Below are 26,767 nucleotides of genomic sequence, written 5' to 3'. Positions count from 1 at the left end.
TTAAAACTCTGTCTCCTCTTTGCAGACCACGTGGGCCACAGAGCACGTTGGCCACTTTGTGGGACAGGAAACCCAGCACTTCAAATCTCCATTTTGTTTCATCTCCTTTCCTAATTATCCGACAAAGAGCTGGGTTTGTTGGCCCCTTTCATTCCTATACAGTGAGAGTGTTGTGTATAGGAATGAAAGGGGTCTTTTCCAACCTAAATGATTCTATTATTCTATATAGATACAATAAGGGTATAATTAGGGATCAGAGCCAGGAACCAGTCAGAGATGCTGCTAGAAACAACAAACACAGACAGCAGCCATGGCAGTAATGGATCATGGAAAGGCAGAACCAGGCTGTTAGAGCCCATGTGTGGAATCTCTGCAGGCATCAATGGCCAGTCTTCCTGGAACACCACAGGACTGCTGTGTGTGAGGGGTATCTGAAAGCTTTCAAGTCAATTTTGCAAACTGAAAGCAAGCTCTGAAATTACTCAGAAGTAAACTGTCCAATGTGGAGTCAGTGTCTTTGCACAAGTCGTGTACAACCTCTCCCCGTCTTCTGTGTCTCACTGTGGACTTGGAGCCAGCTCCCCCAACCTACTGCTGCAGAGTTCACTGTGATGAGATGATCCTCCCCAGCTTGGTAAATTCCATATGATATTCTGAAAAAGCAGGCACTCAAAGCTGAATGAAGTAATTATAGGCTACCTGTCTCTCATTTTAACGCTTTTTAAAAAGGGCACACAGCAGACTGCCTGAAGTGACACTGTTGACTGATGTTAAGATGATTTTAAAAGAGAATGACCCCATTTTTCTTATCTGTCTGCTATTTAATTGGTTCTGCTTCTCCTCTTATTATTTTTGAACCAAGATTGGGAGCAAGGGTAACTGTCTTAAGGTGCCTGGAAGCCCACGTACTCAGTGAGGGAAATTAAAATAGACGGGGCAATGATAACCACATGAAATTCCCAGTGAAACCTGGAGAAAAACACAGTGCAGTGCTCAGTTCTTTGAATATACGCTTCAGGAGCATATACAGTGAGATTCAGAGCAAGAATGTTTGGGTCAGGGTTTGAAGAACTTTACACCTCTGTAACAGGGCACAATATCTTCCGCCTGCTCTCCCCACGTTGCAATAACTTCTCCCATTCCTCACTTCACTGTGGCTGCTAAGGGGCTTTTGAGCTGTGTAACATACACACACAGTGCCACTGAACACAAGGTATTTCTAACACGTGTACACGAGAGGGCATTGAGGCTGTCTTCAACCCAGTGTGGAGAGACTGAAATCAATGAGTGAGTTTGCTCACAAGTTTGCAAGGCAGCCCGATTTGGCCCTTTTCCCTGGGTAAAACAAGGTAAATTCCTCAGAGCATTCAGGTTTACAGCAGCAGCTCTAGTGACATCCCGCTGGCTGCCTGCACCACGTAAATACATTTTGAGGCAGACAACACAGCTGCTACTGTTTGGAAATGTCATTAGCCATTATTCAGTGCAATAATGATGGACGATACACACACAGATGGGTGAGCCTAATTTGTCCTCTAAGTCCTAGAGCAAACAAATAAGAAGTATGAAAACCTTCAAAAAGTGAGCATACTGTAGCAGCCTTCCACCAGCACACTTGGAGAAAAACAGCTGACCAGTGATTTTCATGGCAGTAGCAACGAAATCCAGAGAAGTTTCCCATTTGCTCCCCAAATGTTACTACCTGGTCCCAGAAAGCAGAATTCAGAGTAGCTCTTGATGGCAGTGTAACAGAGAACCAGCCGGGGCAGATGATGCACTTCTCTCTGACAGGTCTGTTGCTCCCTTCAAGCACACCCCTTTGGACAGGAGGCAGCCTAAAGATGCTGTGGAATTAATCTCCAAAAGACCAATTAATAAAAAAACCAAACCCACCTCCTTTCAGTTGCTTTTGTATTTCCTTAAAAAAATGTAACACTCTCAGGATGCAAATACTCCAGAGAGTGGGGTTTATTTTTCATTTGAGATCTAATTCTGCTCCTAACTCCTAATTTTCTAATTTTCACCTATCCCCTGGTTTCAGCAGTGCAAGCTCAGATTCATTTAAATTGATGTAATCTACACGGACGCAGCATTTTGTGTATTTGTTTTCTCTTTGTTTTTGACCTCAGGCAATTACGTGCTTTGTAGCTGGAGAGCAAAGCAATATCCATTTCAGAGCTTAAGGGTATGAAAGAGGTGAGATCCACCTGCAGAGCCCTCCTGGCACAGCCTCCCCTGGGACTTGCGTTTGTGTGCCAGTTAATAACTCAATTAGTTGTCCTGAAAGGTCACCAACAGCTTTACTACGCAGCACGTTTGCCATTTTCCCAGGCTCTTAATAGAACAGCAGGTGTGCTCATGGGTACGGCATAGTGGGTTTATAGCAGAACCAGGAAATTTTGAGATAAGTAACCCTGGGGTTATTTTGGTTCACTGGTGTTTTTGTGCTCCCAGTAAATACAGCATCGGTCACAGAGTTCAACTACTACTTATACCTTCTGAAGCAAGAATAAAGAGTACATAGGCTGCGCTATAGCAACACTGTGTGAGGTGCAAGTGCTACAGAGGGGTCACAAGAAATGTGAGATGTGACCTAGCAGGGATGATCTAAACCTCTGCTGCACCTGTACCCACGTAACTGTGCTTGACTGTTATGGAAATATCTCACAGTCTGAACTGACTACCCGGTCCAGGAAATACTTGATTGTATTTAATCCTGAAACTATACGTTAACCCAGCACTGGCAAAAGCTGGAAGTCTGATCATCAACAATTATTAAAAACATTGTCACAAAATAACATTTGACACATAGTTGCATACTTTGTGGCTTTCAGTGATAACAATGCACATATAAAAATAAAGGCAAAAGCTAAAGGCAAGTCTGATTTCCCTTCTTTTTTCATTATTTTCAAAATAGTTTCTCCCACCTACATTTAAAATTATAGGGAATGTATTGCTCTAGAAACACCCCCAAAGCACCAGAACAATAATTGGTATCTTCTACTCTTATTCAGAAGGTTGTCCAGCACCTCATAAGAGTGATAAGGGAACAGGATGAGCATGTTCTGCTCAGGATCTCGGCAGCAAAGCTGAGCTCTTCCCTATCCTTTGTTCCTTAGTTTATTCCTTTGGATTTTCCCAGAGATCATATTTGGTAGTTGTCGAACAAACTCTGATTCTCTGTAAAGAGAAATAACAACAATCCATAGCACTGTGACACAGCTCGATTCCAAGCTGTGTTCGTCTTCTGCAGCAAACCCGTGATTTTAAAAGCTACGGGCTCTTCTGAAGATGCAGCAGGCAGGCAGCACCGCAGTCCCCGTGCCCATCAGTTGGGAGACTCAGTAATTCCTCAAATCAGTAGTGCAGGACAATCACACACCACTGAATCTGAGCACAGCTTGGACTTCAAACGGAGCAGCTAAAGGGCTTTACTTGGTTTCACGAAGCCCCGTCTGATGAGGCAGAACTGGGACTCTTGCCCGCAGACCGAACAGAAATGTTTCGGATCACCTCTTCATTTCTTCACTTGTTTTCTGCTCAAGTTCAGGTTTTGTATCATTACAAAACTGCACGAGCATGCTGGGGAGTCTGACTGACCCAATGTACAGATCGAGAAGTCTGTGACAGCAGCAGAGAGGAATCTTGAGCAAGACGTTCCCTGCTGCAGCGAGCAATTCACACCACTAGTACCGGGCTTGGGGAAATCGAGCCAGGTCTGTTTATAGCCAAACATAGAGCAGTACCCCACCACAATAATCTGTCCCAGCATTATATTTATAAGAATGCTTAAAAACCAACTACTTCCCAAGGTCATAATTAGATGATGTTTAAAAATTTATTACTTACACATAATAAATGGATTACATGAGCAATCTGATTACTTCACTTCGGACAACGTGGATTACTTTGCTAAAAAGTACTTACATGTGAAATTTGAATGTGCTTTAAAAGAAACAGATTCTGAAATTGTGGCTAGATTACATTTTTCAACATGCTTTTATGATTGCACTTAAAAATCTAATGCTATTTCTAGTTATTCTACTCCAAAAATGGGATTTCATTTCAAATGTCCAACATGTTTTCCCTCTGCTCTGAACTGAATCTAGAAGAGAAAAAATTCATCTCCCAGAACAAAGTTGTTGCCCTGGAAAAGGGAAGGGAAATTCAAGCCCTGCATCACTGTTGCTGGAACCCTGTGCAGGGACTGAGGGGAGCCAAAGACAGGAAAAAAAGCAAAATTCTATTATTCCAAAATATAATCCAATTGCATTTTTAATCTGGTTCTTAGGTTTGATTATAAGAGTTTTAATTCTAGGGTGCATCACAAGAAGCTATTTATATATTCAGAATGCAGTAATACTTGCCTTTCTGGGGTATTTGTAAGGTGTAGCAACTTTTTCTCACATGCTTATGCAGCTGAAGGACTAATTTTTCAGGATCATGAGATGTAAATTCAGGAAACAGAACAATAAAAGCTTTTACCACCTAAAGGAGAAAGCTAGAGTAAGGCAGCACTCGGCAATCACTAACTTGGTGAATAACGTTCAATAGAAAAACTAAGATGAATAATGCAATTTTCTACAATCAAATGTCTTTCAAGCCAGTGGAAATACAAGTTCCTGAGCCAGATGCTGGACAATTTTTTTTGGTAATCGCTTATTGAGCTCCACAAATGTGCCTTTAAATTACTTATAGTGAGCACAGAGGAGTTCCCAGCAGACAGGAATTCTTCACTGGTGTCTGGACACCCACATCATGTCCTCACAGCAGTCAAGAAGAGAGGTGACTGAGGCCACATTTGTTTAATGGTTGTCTTAAGAAGAATAGTTAGGGGACATTGCTTCAAGGTATAGGATCTCATTGGGATTCCAGGAAGTCATTGCCAGAGCTTCAAATAGGCGTAGGCACCCCTAATTTTTCTGAAATCAAAAGGAAGTTAGATGCCTCTTTGTCTCCTCAGATGTATTTGAAAACGCCGATCTACATCTTTACAATGTTAACACAAGCCAAGATTCCCCTCACAGGTATAGCTATTTCTCAATATACACATACATTAGGTGTTTTAGGCAGCTCAGCACACATACTTGGAGGGAGGCACTTCAAAAGTCATCAGTGAACTGAAAATATTCCCCAAAATGTGTTTGATGCCTTAGCACATATCTAGGAAATGGACCAAAAGGCTTTGCTGGTTTGATCTGGATGGCAGATCCGGGAAGCAGAAGCATTTAAGGATAGAGCATATGAACCACTCAAATCTACACCCGATTCTTCTGCAGCTTGGAGCTAGACAATCGATATCAGCAATATCTCTTCACTGATTTTGGATGCTGTCCGAAAGAGATGGGTCACCAGCCAAATCCTGGTGAACTTCTAGACATTCAGGACTAGAATGTATTTGTATGGTTTGTTCCCCTTCCCAGTAGTGCTTCAGGAACTGAAACCATGGTACTGACATTAGAAGCTTTGCACGCAGGCACAAACAACACATCTTGGTGTTCTCTATAGTTTTTGATGCTCAGACATTTAACAAAACTAGATCAGAAGGAGGGCAGATGTCAGAGAAATTTATACACTCTTAATGGAAAGAAAGAAGTTCTGTTAAATTCCAAATAATACTACATCCGTCCCCACTCTTTTTTTCTTAATTCGTTCCTCTTAATCTTCCCAGTGACTGTCTTTGGCAGCTCTTGGACAAATTCCACCTAAATAAAAAAAGACAGAAAACAATGCAGCATGTTCTACAGAGCTGGTTTTCCAAGACTGGCTCTCAGCATAGGTGAAAATCTGAGTGGACTCCCATCAGTAGAAGCTGCTTGCCTAAAGGATATATTAAGAGTCCAAGTCAAATGAAGGCAGCACTAGTGAAAACAACTTCTTTGGCTGCCCAGATGGTAAAACATCTGTGTAGCTGCCTCCCAGCTAACCAAACTGAGTAATGTAATATAAGTACTGTACCAGAAGGATTAATACCGAAATGCTACCAGATGTCAGAGAAGAATGACAAAAAGAAAATAAAAAAGATGTTATTGGTACAGTATCTTTAATGGTCCTTAGTTCCTACAAGTTCTGCACAAGTGAACTAGAGCACCGCTAGTAGCTTTTTTCCTGTAGTGCTGCAATGACTGGGAAATACCAAAGGTATCCTCCTGGGCTTTCATCCTATTTATTACCTGTGAGGACCAGTAGATAAAAGCTCACCCAGAGTCAGTCCTGTACTACCCTAAAGTCACTGAAGAGCACTTGGTTGAAGATTAAACACAAAATGGAGAACTATGATTGCGAGCCTGACTTAGAACATGCAGACTTAACTCGGATATGATATGAAGTCTCAAAAGATTTAAACAAGCACTTTACTCCAATACACGAAAAGCAATGTAAACTAATGTTATTCAGGAAAGATTTTCTGGAGTCAGTGCTCTAGCTGAAACTTTACCACTGTTGGGTGAATCATGAAAATCCAAATAGTAATTCTCCTGAGATTTATGGAAGGGTGCTCTGGTTTAAAGTCTCTCCTCAGAAGCATTTACCTTTCTAGGGTATTTATATGGAGCAGTAGTTTTCTTGACATGCTCCTGCAAGTCACGGGTTAAGCTCTCCAGGTCACTGGATGAAAAGGTGGGGGACAGGACCACAAATGCTTTCACAACCTGCAAGATATGGTCAATAAAAGTGATCTGACACCATCCATTTGTAAGAGCTGATACACAGGTTACCAGTGAGCAGCGCTGCTCAGAGTCATGACACACAAAAGGGAGGAACAGAGAAACCAGTGCAATATAAGAAATGGTTGTGCCCAGCTTCTGCACATGTATCTGCAAAAGGAAAGGTTGAAAGCACAGTTTTCCTGCCCTCATTACAGAGCAGGAGCATTTGCTCTGTCCTCTCAGCAGGGGCCAAGTAAGAGGTGTCTCCGCAGAGATCTCCCTGAAGCCGAGGGACACTTTGTTTCTCTCCAAAGTTGACACTGAGGGCAGTAGGCCCATATCATCCCAGCACAGGACTGTGCTTTCGCCATATGGGTAGCTCAAGACTAACGCTGGGGCAGTTCCAGTACAACTTTGGCTACACAAAGAAAGCCAGAAAAGACAATTTCAATGTATAGGCAACTGTTTAACAACAAAAAGGTCTGATTGGGGAAGGTAAACATCACTGTACAGTTCTCCACAGAGAAAGCCCCCTTGGGATGAAAAGAACTTAAGAAGAGCAAATGCATGTAAATGGGAAGGGATTTTGCCTGTCACCCCCCGTAGGATTATCTATGATGACATGATTACCTCAGAGCTGCAGGTTATTCAGTAAAGTAGGAACAGCTTTATAGAGTTATATATTTAGACAAACATATTGCTTCCCCAATCACTGCTCAGCATCATTACCTCTCCCCTGAGGGGATCTGGGCTGCTGATAACTGCTGTTTCTACCACTGCTGGGTGTTCTATCAAGGCACTCTCTACTTCAAATGGCCCGATGCGATATCTAGGTACAGAAAGAAAAATGTAGGATTTGCCTTTATGAGCTGGAAAACCAAAATTAACAAAATGGTTTTTAATTGTCATATTGAAGGAAAACAAACAAACCAACCAACAAAACCACACACAAACCAACCAAACACAGCACAAAACAAAAGCCACAGAACACATCAACAACAAAAAACAACTATAGAAACTTTAGGCAGAGTGGGAAAGTTGGTTGTGTTCGAAGGCAGGAGCATTTCACGGTGGCCCTGTGGCAGAGGGCTGCTGAGGCTGCGGACACCTCTCCATTTCCCTCCTTTCCTGCGGCTCCATCCACCCTGACAGCCGGGGTTTGCAGCACCAGCCGATGCCACAGCACGGTATCATATCATACAATATCAAATTGTTTCATTTCAACATGTTAAAAATAAAACGTTTCAATGCTTTTTTGACTCCAATAGAGACATCCTTCAATTTTAGTCAAAAACCAAACTAGATCAAAATCCCTCCTCTGCCAATGGAAGTCCTCACTCTTTGTTGGGGCAGATGAGGTGTTGTAGGGGAAATGGATACAGAGATGCCACAGACATCACCAAGGAGATAATGCAGGTCCATGAAAGGTGGTAACAGCTGCAAGTATTTCTAAGTCAAGAGGTCAATACATTCATCACAGGAATATCATGTCAGAAGCTCCGAACACAACATGTGAGATTACACAATGGCAGATTTAGAGAGGGAGCACGCAAACTGACCCTGAGGAAATGATGATGTCATCATCTCTTCCAATAAACTGAAAATATCCATCTTCATCCATAATCCCTCTGTCTCCAGTGACATAAAAATCCCCACGTTCACTTTCTGCAGTTTTCTTTGGGTTATCCTTGAAGTGGTTTACAAACAGTAGGTTAGATTTTGAGCATGCATTAGCTGTACGTTGTGCTATAATGCACATGAAGAAAATGTACCACAACTTCATTTTTCAGTCAGGAATGTTCAAGAATTGTACTGACATTGCTATAAAATAAAATAGGTTTAAAACCCCAAAATATTTTGATTCCTTAAAAAATTTAACTCTATAGCAAATTCTTCTCTTCCCTTTTCTAACATCCTCCAATCCAAACAAACAAATTACTCTGGCAATAAATAAAAAACTGGTGAAAAATATTCAGTCTTTTGAACCACTATGCAATTGGAGAGATTTTGGGGAGATTGGTGGTGATGAGGAACAAAATAAAGTCCTTACTACATATTCAGAGAATAAACCAAGTGGTCTTAAAGGTTTGCTTCTGATAGCAATTTCACCCTGTTGTCCTGGAGGCAGAATATTAGCATTTTTGTCTATGATCTAGAATGAAAAACAACACATATTTTAGTCCAATGGAGAAAAACAAAACCACTAAACCAACCAACCAAAAGTGCCCTGTCAAAGACCCTAAAAAGCAGCCAACAAACCTGAACATCATAAAGGGGAACTGCCTTCCCCATTGATCCAGGTTTAATCTTCATTCCTTTAAAAACACAGCAGACTACTCCCTGTAAAAATAAAAATCAAAACAAAGTTTTGCCATAGAATATTGCTACATTCAATTCATTAAATGTATTTCCTAGAGTAATTCCAAAGTAAGGAATTAAGATTCACAGGCTCTTATGTGTCAGTGCTGTATGGTACAGATAAGCAAAATCAAGAAACTGTCTGAAAGAATCCTGTTCCATTTTCTGCAAAGAATTCATGCCCTCTGCTAACCAGTCTTCTTACTTACATTCAAACTCTGCCCTCTTGCCTGTCACTCTCACTTGGAATTTGCTTAGGGACACCTATAGATTAGAGCACATCTCCCAGCAATCCACGTTTCGAGCAGGTTCTGTGAGGAGAGCCTTGGAAGGGTGTTCCTTCAGAGGTTATCGGGGAGCAGATTACTGAAACACTCGCAGAAACGTGAAGGAAGAAACTGGCCGTGTTCTTTGAAAACAAACATTTAAACATTGTGAAGCAAAAAGAAATTACAAAGTTTTAATGGATTATCGATCCTACAGATGTACCGTTTCAGTCTGCCCATACACTTCACAGATGTCCAGCCCAGTCTTGCTTTTCCAGTGCTCCATGACTTCGGGGTTGAGTGGCTCCCCTCCACTCATGCAGTTCTTCAGCTTCATGAATTTGTACCTTCACAGGGAGTTAAAACACAGCACTTAAATGCATGCAGCCATAAACAAACATTACTGGAGAGTTGTTTGCTGGGAGAGTTAGCCCCATGAAGTGGGGAAATCAGAGGATTCCTGATTGTTTGGCTCCTGATACAGCAAGGATATCAGCCTGTGCTCAACACTACACAAATGAGCAGTAGCAGTCGAACACACATGAAAAATAAAGTAAAAATTTTGCGGAAGTCAGCTGGGATTTAAGGACATGCCTGTAACTAATCACAGAGCGATGAGCTGAGCCAGGGCCCTGATCGCTGTCCCTCTGCAGCAGCCCAAGCGAGCAAGTGCAAGAGGGGAGGGAGAGTGGCAGTGAGACTGGAGCGCGGGATGATGTACAACTGACCCAGGGCACTCCCTCACAGTTACGTTGCACAGACTTTCCAGGATGACAGTCCTTCCCAAAACATGGACAATTAATGTGGCAACTGAAAATTATGATAAAGAAACTAACATAATTTCATACCCTCAGGGATTTGCTCACAAGTTCAGTAGTGAAAGTCTCAGACTTCTGAGGGAAAACATCAAGCTTCTCTGTGTTTGATCACAACACTCAGCAAAAGACACAAATTTTGTATGACAGTCTTTTTATGAAGGATGCTTTAAACTAAATTACTACCTTATTTTGGGTCAAGCAGCTAGATCTGGGAGATCACTCATTTAGTTAGGGTAAATTAAATAGTAGTAAAAGTAATTTCTTGACATACCTGGAGAGATCATTTTGCACCAGCATGCGGAACAACGTTGGAGCACCAATCAGCGTGTCAATGGGGAATTCACAGAGAGTCTAGTTAAACAAGATGGATATATGAAGCTCAGACAAAAAACTGCTTTGTGGATGTACAGTGAACAGGTGATACAGGGAGCAAATGTATCTCTCCTTCCCATGTAAAAGCACTACATGTTCTCTATTGAGTAAGAAACCCTCCTACACTTGGTGTAATATACAGAGATTCACACTATATTTGATTGGACAAAATCCCACCCTAACATGTCTACATGACACGCAGACCACACAGCTTGGAGCACGGGCAAGATAAGCTCATCCCTGTCTGCATTATAGGGAGGTTTTCACTTTAATCTTGGCTGGTGTGGGCAGGGAAGCACTTCAGTTTCAGTCTGCAGTAATACCAGCTGATATGACTTTCATAGTCACTAGAATAAAAGGCAAGCAGTTAGTGGTGCTTCTGGATTATTTTCATTCACATGCTTACCAGCCCCGAGCAAAATGTATGAAAGAACCACAGGCTTGGCCCCTTCTGTGTACATTAAAAAAGCAAAAAGGGGCTTTATGCAATGGTTACACCATCTTGAACATAACTATGGACACAACCCTAATGAAATCTACGGATGCTCTTAAGAATTATTTTTTGTGCTCTTTCTGCAGATTAACATATCTCCATGAGCTTTTCCTTACATTTAGGATGGCTGCTGATTCGATCTTTGGGAGCATATGTATAAAGATGCATGATCCAAAAACCCAGGGATCAACAAGAGATCCCACTGAAGCCAGTATCCATCCTGTGTCTGCTGTGCACCATACAACGTCTGAGGGAGTCAAATCCAACCAGTACCTGGAAGAGGAGGAAAATAATTAAAGAAAAGATAATGAATTTTTTTTTGCTTAAAAAACCCACAACCCACACACAGAAAACCAACACTACACACAACCCAAACCAACCAACCAAACCGACCCCAAACCACAAAGAAAACAAAAAAAACCACAACTAGCCCAAGATTTCTAACAAGATACATGGGCACCAGGCACTCTGAATACATTTATTTTATGAACTAGCGCTAGGATAAAAGGGCACCTAACTATACATTTGTTTAAATATATATATATATATATATATATATATATACACACATGTACATCATACATATATGACATCAGTCATAAGATAAAGTAAGGGAAAGACAGGAGTCTGGATTTCATAACGCGACTTTCCACTAGGCAGGAATATAGGGCGTTCTGTGTCGGACACCAGTTATTTCAGTTCTGAGGCTGCTAAGGAACCAGGGTGATCTGTGCAACCAACATAAACTTCTGCCTCTGCTCATCTACACAGGCCACAAAGCTTTTTGCAGCCCAAACAGCACGGCATCTCTCAGTTCTTTGCACTGAAGTATTCCCAGCTGATGGCTGTCCTTTGAACCACTCTAAAGACAGGGTAAGAGACATTCATTGGAAAATGGAAACACTGGGCATCACCCTATTCCTCTAGAAATTTGGTGGAGTTTCTAGTCCGATTTCAGAGGGAGAACTGGGGCCATACATTGGTGTTTCTTATTCAGTAATTTTTTTATCAGTTCTGCTACACAGCTTCAATTATCCCATGTTGACCCAGGCTCAAACGTTTCATACCTTTCACTTACAAGGGGTCTGAAACCAAGACTACCCTGGGAATGTTCAGTCATCTTTGGAGAACCTGTGGTTCCACTGGTAAAGAAGATACTCATTGGGTCTTGAATCCTTGTTTTGACACAGGAATGGTCAGCAGATTGGTTTCTTTAAAACAGAGAATGCAATCAAAACTTCAATGGTTACTTTACACAGACTTCAGAATGTAATGAAGTATTGTGTATTGCAGAACTCCTACTGCAAATAAGCTTCACAGAAGTTTTTCACCAAGTTAGACTATTATATGGAGTTACACCTTCCTCAAAGACAGACTTCCCCTGAAGAACAGGGTAGAGACTCCCCACAACAAGACCACTGTTAGGTAGACAACTCTGATGTGGACCAGCAATGAAACAGTCACGATTAACACCTTAATCTTGGCACTGGATGAGTATTTGTAGACAATGAATAGTTGTAAATGTGCACTTGTGAGCAACAGGTCTGCTTTGTGCATCATGACTGCAGTGTCCCTATCTCATACTCACTTGTACAGGTCAGTGAGGTTTAGCCATCCCTCCCTTTTGCTTTTGGACACAATTAACTTGGTTTTCAGAAACTGACACTCAGATGCCACTGAGTCCACGGCAGGAGCCAGCGTGTCACTGGTAATGATGCATGTGGCCTTTGACGCCTGGAGTCGATACAACACATCTTTGGCTGATAACTGGGATATTCCTGGAATTATGACAATTCCTAGAAGAGCAATACAGTTAGTTTGGGATGGCATTTTTTACATCTAATTCTTTTCAACTATTAACTCTTCCCAAACTGACCTCTGAGATGAATCTGCCCTGGCACTCCCAAGCTGAACAATTATAATGGGGTATGGTGGCTGCTTGTGGTCTTCTGTAAGGAATGAAACGTGGACTTTCCCGGTGACTTCTGTGGTTCTTGCCTATCTTCTGGCATCTCCATGCCTGCTGCACAGGCCACCTCTCACACCACACCTTGTGTAAATCCTTCAGGACTGCCTGCATAACTGATACCCAGGCCACTTGCTAGATTACTACATTACTTTTCTGTTTTAAATAATATAAATTCTTGATCCTCCCTACCAGTTTGCATCAACCGGATTTACCAGTCTTAGACATACTGACCTGTGCGCATGCAAGCCACATACACCAGCCACCATTCAGGGATTCGTGGCAGGATCACAATAATTCTGTCTCCCTTTTGCAGTCCGCATACTTTAGTCAGCACATTGGCCACTTTCCGAGACAGGAACCCCAGCTCCTCAAAGCTCCACTTCACTTCATCTCCTTTTCCATTTACCCACCAAAAGGCAGGGTTTGGAGGTCTCTTTCCAACCTACAAAATATAGGGATTCAAACCCCAAATTTTTTCTTCTGAAGGACCATGAAATCACAATGCAGAAGCACCTGCAAATTATGGAAGATCCAAGTATTTCACAACAGACATATAAGCTACTATTTCTCCCTTGTCCTTAAGAGATCAAGATTTGTGATAGATCAAGCTCAGATATTCCCCAATAAATTCTCCTTTTCTGAACCTGAAATCTTTATCAGCCCAGCTGTATCCAGACTCAAGTCTTACTCTGGATCCTATTTCAGTTTAAGCCTTATGCTGAGCATTAATGCCTCTACAAAACATAATACTGATATCGAGTTGTGAAATAGTGTTAAACAGAGGGAGCACAGGCAGAGGACAAAATAAAACAGCGGGACAACACGGTATCCCAGGGCTCTTCCCAGTCGGATTGCTCAGGAAGAGGGGAGTTAAGTCGTCTCTGACTACAGGGCACCTGGGCAAATGCAGAATCCTCTTTGGAGCAAGGCAATTAAACATTTGTGGGAGAATTTTCCCTTGCATGCAATGCTATTGTTACCTGTATTTTCATGACGCAAATATCTAATATTATAGGATGCAGAAGGAATAAGCAGAGCCATTATGAGGTTAAATCAAAGTCAAAAGAGACTTACCATTGTTTTTTCTACCTACACAGAGAGCACCAAGAGTCAGAGACACTTTTGAACTAAAGCAAGAAAGAATGAGATCTTGCTTAATTTCCTAATACAAGTTGGTTTTGGCAACTGATTATTTTGATAATAGAGAAAAACCTAACTTCTTTCAAACGAAATTTCAAATTAAAGTATCTCATCTGCACAAGAGATCATCTACCTTTTCAATCTCAGACCATTTGTCCAGTACATCACTTGCAAAGTTAAAGTACTTTGGTATTTCCTGTTTGCCCCGCCTGATGGACTCATACTGTGAATGCACATCAGAGACAAGCAGCCTGGAGTGTCCATGGAAAGCCCTATCAGGAGGCTTCAGAGTCCACAATGATTTTAGAGTCTGTAATTTAAACAGCTTCATGGCAGAAGATGTACGTAGATGCTGTAGAAAATTAGCAGAATTGTTGCTATTAATCCTGCAACAAACAAATACAAATTAAAATAAACAAAATGATCTGGAGATTATCCGAAGAAAATTCAGTTATGAATTGATGAGCTGTTACTTGAAGTCACTTAGGCTAGTCACAGCCAAACTGAATTTTTAACAATTAAATGTGAAGTTCCCTGTCCTCCTTTCTTTCATTTTTTACCACCAGCTTTTGGAGGATATAATATACTGTACTGATCTGGCATCTTGACCACAGCTCAGCTGATCCTTACAGATGCTTGATGTGCTCTTTGGGGCTGCTAACTGCCCACAACTCTCTTCAGTCAAACAAAACATCAGATGGTATTGTTTGCATTAGAAGGAGGTTACTGGTTCTTGCACTAAAGCATTCAGTAGCTGATTCACGATTCCTTTTCCCTCACATGGACCTGAAGGATGTTTCCAGACTGCTTCTGGATCCTAAAAGCTCTCAAGTCTGATTACTTTCTTCCTTTCCATTGCTACTCTTTTTTCTTCCTTTCTCTCTTTTTATATTACTATTATTATTATAAGCAGTCTAGAAGATTGCTGTAGAACTGTGCCCCACTCTAAAAATTTTACTGCTATTTAGAGGTTTCTCGTAAGTGCACAGGAAGATGACCAAACGTGGAACAAAACCTGGCTCGTGCCTGGAAGAGCCCGCAGTCAGAGCAGGAGCCACCAGTCCTGGAGGCCTATGGTGATTCTAAAACCTGGGTCCATCTACTGGTTTTCCTTTTTCGACCTCTAAACCCAAGTTACTAAACTCAATACAAGGTTAGATAAGTGACTGTTGAAATACAGCTTAATTTTATTTTCTGTTCTTACAAAGGATGAAGCTATTCACAATCTACTACAAAATTATGTGTATACTCTTGATTAAATTATTTTCCATATGGAATTTCCATGGCCTGAGCAAAGCTGCAAAGTTTTGCCCTTTGTCCCAGGTTTTAAGGTTTGTTTTGTATTCATTTAACTGTTGTCCCAGGTCTTCAGCTGTAACTGTTTATCCTTACATGTCTGATGCATGGATCTCAGTTTTGGTCAAATTTCATTCTCCAATAAAAAGTAACTTGTTTAACAGTGGAATTACTTATTAATTAACAGGAGGTTTCACAGTAATATTTAAACTGCTTATCTGGCTAATTAACTCAACTTGTACAACTTAATCTTTTCAGAGACATCTGACAGCACAAAAAATCTGGATGGAGATTTGCCCCCAGCACAGATACTTTGTCAAAACCAACAGTAATTCACGGTGTTCCCCATGCTACATGACATTGTGGTAGAGAAATACTGACCAGCTGTAAATAATCCTGTAGGATATCATTTGCTCCTGAGAAAGAAACATAGGATGTGGATATAAAATTGTTATTATGTCCCTAAGTGCCACTCACTTCAGGAATCAGGATTACAGAGCAGAAATTTATTTAGGTGGTACTTCCATTTTAAATGAAAACTCTATTAAAACGGACCTGGTGGAAAGAATTGATCTAAAAAGGTTTTACTGGTAAAAAAAGGTCTTTTAAATATTCACTGAAACGGATGTTAATAAAGGGGGTTTATGTGATATTCTGGGATATGAATTTATTTTTATTGTTTTTTTCTTACTTAAGGAAACAACTGTCAGTAAAAATATCAAGTTTTCCATCAAATGTAACATTTGGCTGTGACCTCTACTGTTAATGCTGAAAACCAACAGATCACCTTTCATTCCTTTAGCAGAAAAGTTTAATCTTTTTGAGTGTTCTTTTTAGTCACAAAGTAAGATATTTCTCATATCTCAGTCTGCTCTAATTCTGTGATTTAGCTCTAATCTACAGATTTCGAGTATTGCAATGACAAAACCTGCACAATAGCCTGTAAATAAAAAAGGAGAGAAAGAACATTCAGGAACAGTATTCCCAGACTGGAAATGGCCTTCGAGACTGGCAAGATGAAAAACATTTTAAATCCAGGATTCCCGTGTGGTTTACAAAAATATGTGCAAAGTTTTGCTGTGAGAGCCTTCAACAGTTTTTAGCACTTTTTCACTTGAAAACTTAGAGGTGAAAATGAAGTAAGAAACTGAGGAAAAGACATAGTAATGGCAAAGTCCTCTGAACTGCTATAGGAATCAGAAATATTTCTTTTCGTGATTTAGTACCATCTGCTTCTTCTCAAGGACCAGCAAGACTAGGAATTCAGAAAATCATGTTTTCCTGACCTGTTTGCTGTGGATAGTACAGATTGAGAGCTGGCTGGGGTAGATCCTCTTCATTCGGCTTTCAGGACATGAGGTTCCCAAGCCAGGCACTGTGAAGACGGAGCTTCATCTGGAGACATGAAACCCGGACGCTGGGGCAAAAAGGATTTGGAGCAAAACCCTTTCTACTTTATCATTTACTACTTTTGAAGTAATGAGAACAGAACATAGCACAAAACAGACCAGGCAGCACAATTCTTTCTGTGGAGTAACCTTTTTCTTATAATCATTTACACCATCGTTAACTGTGTGTAATTTGCACCTTAACCTAAAGCACTTTGTATCTTCTCTTTTCCTCCACTTTAACCATTTAAGCAGAACACAAGTTCATCGAGATGAAGAGAAGTAGTTAAAGATCACATCTTTCTCCTTCCAATCAGGAAGAATTTGGGAATGTTACAGTGACAGTTTTTGAAGAGAGAATATTTCTTTACTGCTGATACCCACTACAGGACAAAGATTATTTTAATACATTTCTTATTTATTTGTAATTATCAAAATGTTGTATTTACACTTTTTTTTTTTTTTTTAAGGAAGCTGTTTATATTAATTCCAGTAAAAAAATTAAACCTTTGTAAGCTCCCAGCTCTGTTTCTTCTCTCTCCCATTCATCATTCTTAATTCTTACACCTTCCCCCTTCCAAAAATGTGTAGATGGATGGCAAAGGTGGTTTTAATACCACACATCCTCAAGCTATGTGAGCATTATCTCCTTCCCCCCACCAATATCTTGTTTTTCCATATGTTCTCCAAGTTCTCTGGGTCATGACCATATGCCAAGTGTGATGCGCTGTGGCTGCTATGGATGATGGAAATTTTCTCTCCCCAGTTTCCAGGTCATGTTATCCTCTTCCCCACTCTTGGTTCCTTAGAACCTTTCTCTGGATTTTCCCAGTAGCCGTCTTTGGCAGATCCTGAACAAACTCCACCTGAAAGGCAAAAATGTTCACTTGTAGCCAAATATATTCTGATTAATCTCCAAGGTGCAAGGAAAGACACATCTGTATTATGGCTGGGGTAGAAAGATGAGAAGCTGTACAGCCTGGAGCTGGGATGGTGAAATCGCTCACTACACATCTGAGCTGACTGCACAGGCAATACCCACAGGGATAAGTACCACAATCCTGATGAAGTGAGCGTTACAATGGTCAGGATGGGGAGTTACTGGCGTCTTTCCTGGCTGTAAGGGATGGATTCCAACCCCTGTACTGCCAGCAGGAATTTTGCCTTTGCTTTGGCTGAGAGTCTGAACAGAGCTCATGGGAGGAACTGGTAAGAGCTGGATGCCTTGTGCCATTTGAGTAGCTGTGAAACCCTAGGATTTCATGAAAGGAAGACCGGACCTTGATAAAGATAAGTTACATTATCATTTCTACTCTCTGGGTCCTTTCTAGCACATACAGTGAGGCCAAGGCTACAGCTGTAACAGACCCTGTAATTTATTTTATTTTATTTAGCTATGGTTGGGGTGTTTGTCAGAATGCAGTTAAAGAGAAGCCAAGGCAGGCCAAAAACTCTTCAGTTTCTGATCTAATTAGAAGACCTGTCTTTCTGTGCTGTACTCACCTTCCTTGGATACTTGTAAGGTGCAGTCAGCTTCTTGACATGTTGCTGAAGCTCATGAGTTAACTTTTCTGGATCATGTGATACAAAAGCAGGAGCCAAAACAACGAAGGCTTTGACTACCTGTGCCACAAAAGTCAAGGGACTTCATTAACTTCCAGACATGGGAATAACAGGATGCATTTGTTGCCAAAACTGAGTATCAAAATTGAGAAACGCCAAAAACTGAGGGTTTTTTTCTTTAATTTCCCTTTTCACTGGCCCTTTTTACAGAGTGCCAAGTTATGAACAACATATTCTGCAGCATAGGACTTTCTGCTATTTTTCTGCGTTTTTTTCTTCTTAACTTGACACACTACTAAACTTTCAAAAAGTTTTAGAACAGAAAAAAAAGAGCTGAAAATCTCACCCCAGAGCTCAAAGAAACGTTGCAAATACAACAAGAAAAATTAACTACTGGATATCATTGCCACCATGTGCTTAGTGACAAAAAGGAAAACAAACCAAATTCTATTTCTTAGACAAAAGATGTCACAACAAATTTGAAGAGACAAACTTCTTCCCACATCAAACCCTGTGAACAGGGAAATAATTCGGAAGTTCTAAGATCTGTCAAGGTATGGTTTTAAAATTTTTTTAACCCATTTTAATTTCAAAACTTGCAACATATTTAATTCCAATGAAGCCTAGTACATACAGGGAACTTCATGCTTAGAATAAGGCGCATTGCTTTCTGTATCTCTTGGTTTTCTTTTTACCTCTCCTCGAACTGGATCAGGACTGCTGACCACAGCTGACTCTGAGACTGCCGGGTGTTGTATTAATGCACTTTCGACTTCAAATGGGCCAATACGATACCTAGCAGAAAAAGCAGATATGACAGATGTAGCAAGTCAGCCATTCACCTCATCTTTCCAGACTGAACTTTGTGATAAGACAGAGCATCATTAACACGCAAATGAGCAAACCTAAAAGTAAGTGACTTACCCAGAAGAATTAATTATATCGTCATCTCTTCCAACAAACCAGACATACCCGTCTTCATCCATAATCCCTCTGTCCCCAGTGACATAAAAATTTCCACGCAGAGAGGCAGCAGTTTTCTCTGGATTATCCTGACGACAATCAAACATTTAAAAAAATGTAATGCATTTACTTTGCAGTGGTGCTAAAATTAATCAACACAATTATTTTAAATTGTTGTCAAAACTAGTATGTTCAGTACTATTTTATGCCTTCAGTTAAAAAAAACAGAGCTGCATGAATTAGCAGTTTTGTGGTAGAAATATGTGAGAGGTGAAAAAGAGCATTTGTGTATATATGGATTAATGTTCTGGAGAAAAAAGGGTGTGCTCTATCAAAATGCTCATCCATCACAGCAAATTACTGAAATGTATAACCCGTTCTCTTCAGAGAAACAATTTATCCTTGCAGGGGGTTGCCACAATAACCTCCTGTCAATGGAAACTTTTCACCCCTAACCTTCAAAACCAAAACACAAATGAGATGACCTACACGAAAAACTTCATTATCTACATTGATTTATAAGGTCTACATTAGAGAGGAAAGAGACCTTGACAACAGAAGACATAATGAAAAACTGAAGTAATAGTAATTAACCAAAAGAAGATTTTTTTTATCACATTGCAAGCAATTACTTTGTGCAAATTGTTGTTTGAGGATGGCACAAATATCCAAATATCATGGGGATTCAGAAAAGGTAGGTCCCCAAAGCTTTTTCAATATAATTGTTCAAATGCAGTGGAGAATATATTTGCCTGACTGTAGTGTTTTCTGAAGTATGCACTACAACTCAGCACCACCATAGCCTGACTACTAGCTTAGATGGACCCTTGACCTGAACCATGGCCATTCTTCTGACATGTTTTCAACGGTTTTCAAGCCTGTTCTGCTTTCAGTGGGCAGAACCTTCTCATTTGAATACTGATATCAGATTACAGACGCCACTTCCACAAAGCCATGATTGTCTGCGCTTGAGGGTTTTGTGTTGTAGCTTGTTTTTTGTGTTGTTGATCTTGTGCATATCATCTATGTGACAGGCAACTGTACACAGGGCTTCTCAGACACAGGTGATACACGCAGGCTGCAGATACATGCACGCTGCAGGGGATAACTAGAGACCTTGTGAAGATGCTGGATGAAATTATGTTCCTCAGTAAGTCAACAGTACCTCATCCTGGGTCTCTCGAGCTCCTCAGCATGCACAGACAGGCCAACTCCAACTTACCAAGTACTCAGAGAACATACAGAATGGTCGCCTAGGCTGAACTCGGATGGCGATGCAGCCTTCTTCTCCTGCAGGCAGGACAGCCCCACGGTCATCTATGATCTGCAGAACGGACATAGTGCCACTGCTTCCATTAGGCTCAGTTGAATATCCGCATTATAGTCCAGTGAAGACAGAGAAGGACTGACTTACTCTTATACCCACAACTGCAGCTGAGTTCAGATGTAACATATCAACATACCTGCACATCATAAGGGGGAACAGCTTTTCCCAAAGAGCCAGGTTTAATTTCCATTCCTTTCATATTGGCACATATTGTTACCTGCATAATAGGGTTTTTTTAAAAATTTGTGCAACATCTTCTAGACTTCATTATTGGCTAGCTTTTATTATTGTCATAGTATTTCCTATAAACATTAAAATGTGCAGCTAGTTGATTTTGGAATTAGACAATCATAATTATATACAGCCTTTTTAAAAAAGTTCATTTATATGATTCTCACCTTTTCCATTGATTTATCAAGCACATTGTGCCTCTGGTATTGTTACCTTTGGAAGGGTATACTGCAAGAATTAATGCAAGCGTACTGTTTCAGTCTGGCCATAACCTTCATAGATATCCAGCCCTGTCTGGATTTTCCACTTTGCCATCACTTCAGGATTGAGTGCTTCCCCTCCAGATAAACAGTGTCTCAGACTCGTGAACTTGTAGCTTGAGAGGAATAGCAAATCAAATAATATTCTTAACTTCTGAAAAGAGCAGTGAATGCTATGAACTGGGCAGCCTCCCTCATCTTCAAGTACGTACACCTAAAACTTCACAAGCTACTTTAGAAATGACAATAATCAGCCTGTTCCACAGTCCGGGACTGGACTCCTACACTGCTTGTGTTACCAGCGAGGATAATGTGCTTTATTTCTGAGTCACTGGAAGTAGGTTTTTTTGCTATAAAAAGGGTGAGTAAAGGTGTTTTCTTGGAAGAGCTGACAAGAAGGGAGACATCTGGACAAGCACATCAGCTGTTCATGGAAAGCTGAGTTATGTGCCAACATCCAAGATCAACTAAGACACTGAGAATTTTCTAGAGTAAAAGGTAGGTTGAATAGGAACACATAGTCTGAGCTCTCTGCTAAACCAGGTTTGGCTTTTGTCAGAATAAAAGACCTATGTGAGAAGAAGAAATACCTTATGGAAGGTGTGAAAACTCCTTACAAATCACCCTGACCACTTCTCAAAAGCTGAGTATTTCACAGTGTAACAAACTGGTGGGAACAGCTGCCAAATAGCTCTCAGCATGTAGAAGTCCTCTAATCACTCACTTCATTCTCAAGTATGTGACAACAGTTCTACTGTACTCCAGTAGTTCCCTGATCCAGTGCTGCCTGAAACCCTGACTTCAATTTCACTGTAAACCACAAGTTCAAAGGAAGTGAGAACTTAAAAAAAAATCTCACTTGTTTCCTCTGTGTTGTCTTTGAAAAGATCCACTCCTGAAGCCTGAATAGCCTAAAGTTTGACTAGTTATTCTCATGTTTCAGAACTTAGCTTTCTTTTCTGAGAGCAAATTTCGCTAATTAGATTTCCTTTAGCTGAAACAAATCAAGCAACGTAAGGAATGAAACAGCCAGAGCTGTCACAGCATTATATCCCAACCTCTCTCTGCTACCCCTGCAACAGACATGAGTGCAGTACCTGCTCAAATCGTGTTGGACCAGCATTCGGTAGGCAGTGGGAGCCGTGCAAAAGACAGTGATGGGGTATCTTGAGAGAGTCTAGAAAAACAAAGTTTTGTTGAAAGGAAAATATAACGGCAGGTCTGACCTTGTAAATGTGCAGGTGGTTAACACAACCTACGTGCTCAAATGTCCACAAAATGAAAACCGTAAAATGCAACCAACATACATTCAACACAGAGAATAACTACAGATTAGTAACTATGAACCCTGACTGCAGAGTGGCCATACCAGTCCATCCCACTGCTGCAGAAAATACAGCAGAAAATCACTCACGTAACTGAATGACCACTGAAAGCAGCAGTTCCAATTAAGATTGTTTTCTCCTTCCCAAGGCAGCTGCGTCCCAGGCTCAAGGCTAAGTGACAATAGGGAACTGGACCAAAGCTTTTCCAGTTTTATTCTTGGGGAAGTCTGGGTCAACTCTCCACGAAAGGGGCTAACGTTGAGGAGAATACGCCAGCTGACTGCTTTTGTGAAATGGCAGAAAGGAATAATAGGTTTTGTGGCAACTATTGAGAATTCAGGATAACAGGGTCCTGATTCAGGTCTATGCCATACTCTGAATACTGGCCCATGCTCACCCTGAGCCCAAAGAAGCTGGAAGTCCACACCTGAAGTAGAGCTTTAGGCCAAGTGTGGGACAAAACAGCAGTGAGCTTGACTTCTTTTTGTCCTGCATCTTTCACCACACCTCCCCCATACTGCAGCCATGTCTCATGGCCTAACCAGGAGGGAAAGGCTTGTTCCTCTAGCAAGGGGCACAAAGGGAGGGATAACTGCTTGGTATGTGGGAAGTACTGTCCCTGCTGCTACAGAGCAGTGGGAACCCATGCACTGGAGCCCAGCTGGTTTTTCTTATTTGTGCAAAATGGAAATAAAACTCCCAGTGTAAAATAATACACTTACCTCTGCAATAACTGCTGGTTTAAACTGTGGCATATTGTGTACAAAGACACATGATCCACAGATCCATGGTGCAAAAACACTGCCCCAAGCTGATTTTACCCAGCCCGTATCAGAGGTATTCCACATCGTATCTGAAGGAGTCAAGTTCATCCAGTACCTGGTGATAAAGCAGAAACCAAAAAAATGCTTCACAGAGTGTGAGAGACTCAGGCACAGGTCATAGCATAATTAAAGGAACGGGTGGGAAGCCTCCATTACAAGATGCAGCATCAGCAAGTGGGGCTCTTTAGAAACTTTGTAGGAGTTGAAGAGAATCTTAACCATTCTCTTATTTCCCTTCATTTGCTCCTGTTTAACATTTCCAGTGTTTGTTTTTCTCTTCAACAGTGCAAAACATCCTTGGCTTAAGTTGCAGAATCTGGATCTAGATCAAGAACCGAACAGATTGTCTGGTGTCGGCTTTCCCCATCTCGTGGATTACAGACATCAGCTAAATCACATCTTATTTCTCTGGGAAACTAACCAAATTACTTCTATGGACTCTATACCACCAGCTTCCAACTCAGAATGCCTTGGGAAATGGTTCCTTTGATTTTCATGAAATTTCTCACTCTTTGGGAAGCATAAATAAAAGATGTTCAATGAAAGCAAATAAGTAGCAAGCCACAGTTTCATACTGAACTGTAACTTTTAATGTATAACGCTATGGTCCAAGGTTGCTCTGGCTCTCAAGGAAGTTTTACACAATACTAAAGCACTCAACTTTATCTGGTTTTGCTATAAGGAGACTACCCCTACAGCTACTCCGCAGTCAGCCCTCGAGTGACAGAACACTGTGTGTGATGATCTCAGCTGAGTCTTCAAGAAGTTTTTAGTAATGAGGGTTTCACTATGAGAGGGGGAAGGAAAGGAAGAAGCAAGATCCTACACTCATTAAATGCCTACATCTACTGGAGGTTTTACAGTCACATTTTCAATGTAACCCTAATCATGTCACTTAATCAGGACACTGGGCGCAACTGCAAGGTATACCTGCCACTGGTTGCAAATCCAATTCCGTAACTGCTGTGGGACTGCACCACCATTTTTGGAGAGCCTGTACTTCCGCTAGTAAAATAGATCAGCATTGGGTCTTGACTCCTTGTCTTGACACATTTATGGTCAGCAGATGTCACCCTGCAGAAGAAATAGTATACGATGGTTACTCCATGTAGGGGGTTTTTGTACTTAATGCAGTGATTACAGAGAGCTGGCAGAGGGATGTAAAAACCTAACTCATTAGTGTTTTGGAAATTAATCCCAAAACTCAGCAATGTCACCTGACTGATACAGGTTCCTTCACCTCACATGGATGATGGTAAAACAGCTGGATACTCACGCAAAGAGTTCTTTGAGGTTCAGCCACCCATCTCTGCTCCCTTTGGCTACAATTAGTTTGCTTTTCAGAAACTGGCAGTTAGGTGTGACAGATTCCACTGCAGGTGCCAGTGTGTCATTGGTAATAATGCACTTGGCCTTTGAAGCCTGGAGTCGGTATAAAATGTCTTTGGCTGTTAATTGGGATGTTCCTGGAATAAAGACAATTCCTGGAAAAAAGCAACAAGCAATTTAGAAAACTGACCATTTCTCTTTATTATGTTCACAGGACAAGACCCCAGTGACAGAAAGGCTGAGCTACTTGTCAAAAACTTATTATTCCAGAAATAGGAGTCAAATACAACTCGTACTTGAAAGCAGAGCTTGGGCAAAATTGTGGCCTAGAAATGACCTGGGATCATCTGGTGCTGAAAGGCCTCCAAATCCTGCAACACTGATGCTGAGTTTTGTGTCATCCATATTAAAGGTGTCTGGATCATCAGTAAGATCCAGATTCAAAGATTTTTGAGAACTTCCTTCCTGAGATACAAAGCATCAAAGAAGTGTTGGGATTATCATCCTTTTAAACATATGCATAAAACCAGCATTTGGATTATATTTGCATCTGCAATAAAGCAATTGTTTATTTCAATAAGGAATTAATACCTTTGATATGGGATAAATAGACTGATATCAGGTAAGTTACATACATTGTTCAGTCAACATATCCCTCAAGCTTGGATTCATTTTGTAATGTGAACACACGTAAGTTTGGATACTGAGTGCAATGTGACTGAAATCACATTTTCATGGGGCAAAGTGGGAGAGGAATCAATTTAGTGCATTTCTATACCTCCTTTTCCCAAGGATTTCAATAGATTTGACCTACAGATTTATTTCAGTCTTCTTGCACCTTCAGAGGTGTCCACCAAATTTTACAATTGGGAAACTGAGGCACTGAGATACTGAATGATATTCCCATGTCACAGCCCAGAAAATCTTGGATGCAATAGAACTGGATTCCCTGAGTCTTGGCCCCATTTACAACCTGCAAGAATCACAGAGATTACATAGGAGAAAAATACTTGATCATGTCCCTGTTGATGCTGAACTGTTTCATCATGGAACTTTAGCAGTCTAAAAATGCAATAGGTCAAATTCTTCCTAGGAATTTATAAAACTGTAATGGCAGAGTAAGAAAAAATTGTATTGAATTATTAACCAGTCTAGCCATATAACTTACATTATCAGTGTGGAGAGTTCTACTGCAGTATCTGGTCAAACCTGGCCTTAGATTGTAACCCTTCAAGCCTCTCTAGCTTCAGCTGAGTGTGCCATTTAACCAGACCATGTCTGCTCAGCACCTGCTACAATAGCGCTTATGGTTCCTGTGTAGGTGCTGCCAAAAGCATAGGCAGGGCACAGCAGCCTATTCCCATTTACATTTTTTTCAAATGAATTTTTCATATTTTTCATATTTTCTATTTATTTTCTTTCATGTGATAAGTGAGGTTACTCACCTGTTCGCATACAGGCTACATTCAGTAGCCACCACTCGGGAACACGAGGCAGAACTGCTATAACTCTGTCTCCTCTCTGCAAACCACATGCCTCAGAAAGTATATTAGCTGCTTTCCTAGAGAGATATCCCAGCTCTTCAAAGCTCCACTTCACCTCCTCTCCCTCATCATTTACCCACCAAAAAGCTGGATTTGCTGGTCGTCTTCCATCCTAGAACACACAATAGAAGATTTAAAATATGAAGACAATCCTTCAAAGGGCTAATTTCAATCCAAAATAACTTCTGACTAAGCAAATAATCTCTGGCAACTAGTCTCTTAAAGTGATACCTGTATTTCTGACAAAGAAAATAAAACTGTGTATTCTATTCTGCAGCTAATATTATCCAGAATCCACCAGGAAAACTGGTTTGTGTCATCTGAGATTTGTTAGAATGCCTATGAAGTAAAAGAAAAATACTACCTTTTCCAGCTGCGACCACTCATCTAAGACATCACTTGCAAAGTTGAAATATTCTGGCAGTTCCTTTTTACACTGGTTTACAGTGTCATAATATGAAACAATCTGAGATGTAAGAAGCCTGTTGCATCCATGGAATAATCTGCAAGGTGACTTGAGAATCCGCAGACACTGAGGAATCCATGATTTAATAAATGTTCTCATGATAAATGATGTTTTATCAGACAGTGGGGAAAAAAATCAGATACACACCTACAGGAATCAGTCATCTGAAATGAAAGAAAATACATTTA

General features: G+C 40.8%; 2 protein-coding genes across 17 annotated transcripts in view; both read right to left on the bottom strand.

The window, feature by feature from the left end:
• Positions 1–3,819: 3,819 nt before the first annotated feature.
• LOC102088808 (acyl-coenzyme A synthetase ACSM4, mitochondrial) lies at positions 3,820–16,823 on the bottom strand. The gene is made up of 14 exons (XM_005505676.4): positions 16,646–16,823; positions 14,197–14,449; positions 13,155–13,365; positions 12,543–12,750; positions 12,022–12,165; positions 11,071–11,227; positions 10,361–10,440; positions 9,495–9,618; positions 8,907–8,987; positions 8,698–8,799; positions 8,207–8,334; positions 7,377–7,476; positions 6,531–6,650; positions 3,820–5,705 (listed from the first exon to the last, which is right to left on the bottom strand). Exons 2-14 carry the CDS (start codon positions 14,392–14,394, stop codon positions 5,619–5,621), a joined length of 1,740 nt encoding a protein of 579 aa, XP_005505733.1. The 5' UTR covers positions 14,395–14,449; positions 16,646–16,823; the 3' UTR covers positions 3,820–5,618.
• Positions 16,824–17,206: 383 nt separating this feature from the next.
• The window catches only part of LOC102088507 (acyl-coenzyme A synthetase ACSM4, mitochondrial), a 164,663-nt gene continuing 155,102 nt past the window's right edge, over positions 17,207–26,767 (bottom strand). For 10 of the 16 annotated variants that reach the window (XM_065031042.1, XM_065031043.1, XM_065031041.1 and 7 more), the window contains 13 exons: positions 26,478–26,743; positions 26,015–26,225; positions 24,517–24,724; positions 24,171–24,314; positions 23,139–23,295; positions 22,189–22,268; positions 21,084–21,207; positions 20,737–20,817; positions 20,496–20,597; positions 19,235–19,362; positions 19,006–19,105; positions 18,251–18,370; positions 17,207–17,613 (listed from right to left, as the gene is read on the bottom strand). In XM_065031042.1, the coding sequence (XP_064887114.1) occupies positions 17,527–17,613; positions 18,251–18,370; positions 19,006–19,105; positions 19,235–19,362; positions 20,496–20,597; positions 20,737–20,817; positions 21,084–21,207; positions 22,189–22,268; positions 23,139–23,295; positions 24,171–24,314; positions 24,517–24,724; positions 26,015–26,225; positions 26,478–26,678 (1,743 nt within the window). In that variant the 5' untranslated portion in view covers positions 26,679–26,743 and the 3' untranslated portion in view covers positions 17,207–17,526. Of the gene's footprint in view, positions 17,614–18,250; positions 18,371–19,005; positions 19,106–19,234; positions 19,363–20,495; positions 20,620–20,736; positions 20,818–20,998; positions 21,208–22,188; positions 22,269–23,138; positions 23,296–24,170; positions 24,315–24,516; positions 24,725–26,014; positions 26,226–26,477; positions 26,744–26,767 lie in introns of those variants that run through there. The other 6 variants (XM_065031050.1, XR_010466344.1, XR_010466346.1 and 3 more) reach the window with 6 other exon arrangements.

Source organism: Columba livia, chromosome 15 (assembly GCF_036013475.1).
Source record: "Columba livia isolate bColLiv1 breed racing homer chromosome 15, bColLiv1.pat.W.v2, whole genome shotgun sequence".
Classification (NCBI taxonomy): domain Eukaryota; kingdom Metazoa; phylum Chordata; class Aves; order Columbiformes; family Columbidae; genus Columba; species Columba livia.
The sequence above is the reverse complement of the archived record's forward strand: the minus strand, read 5'-3'. Positions and strand labels throughout refer to the sequence as shown.

Excerpts from the sequence above, each read along its gene's own strand:
- LOC102088808 (XM_005505676.4), bottom strand. The coding sequence starts at position 14,394 with ATGAAGCTGTTTAAATTACAGACTCTAAAATCATTGTGGACTCTGAAG. Across the intron at positions 10,441-11,070 it reads AATCAGCAGCCATCCTAAAT|ACTCTCTGTGAATTCCCCAT; the intron begins GTAAGGAAAAGC and ends TTGTTTAACTAG. Across the intron at positions 8,800-8,906 it reads TTCCCCTTTATGATGTTCAG|ATCATAGACAAAAATGCTAA; the intron begins GTTTGTTGGCTG and ends TTTTCATTCTAG.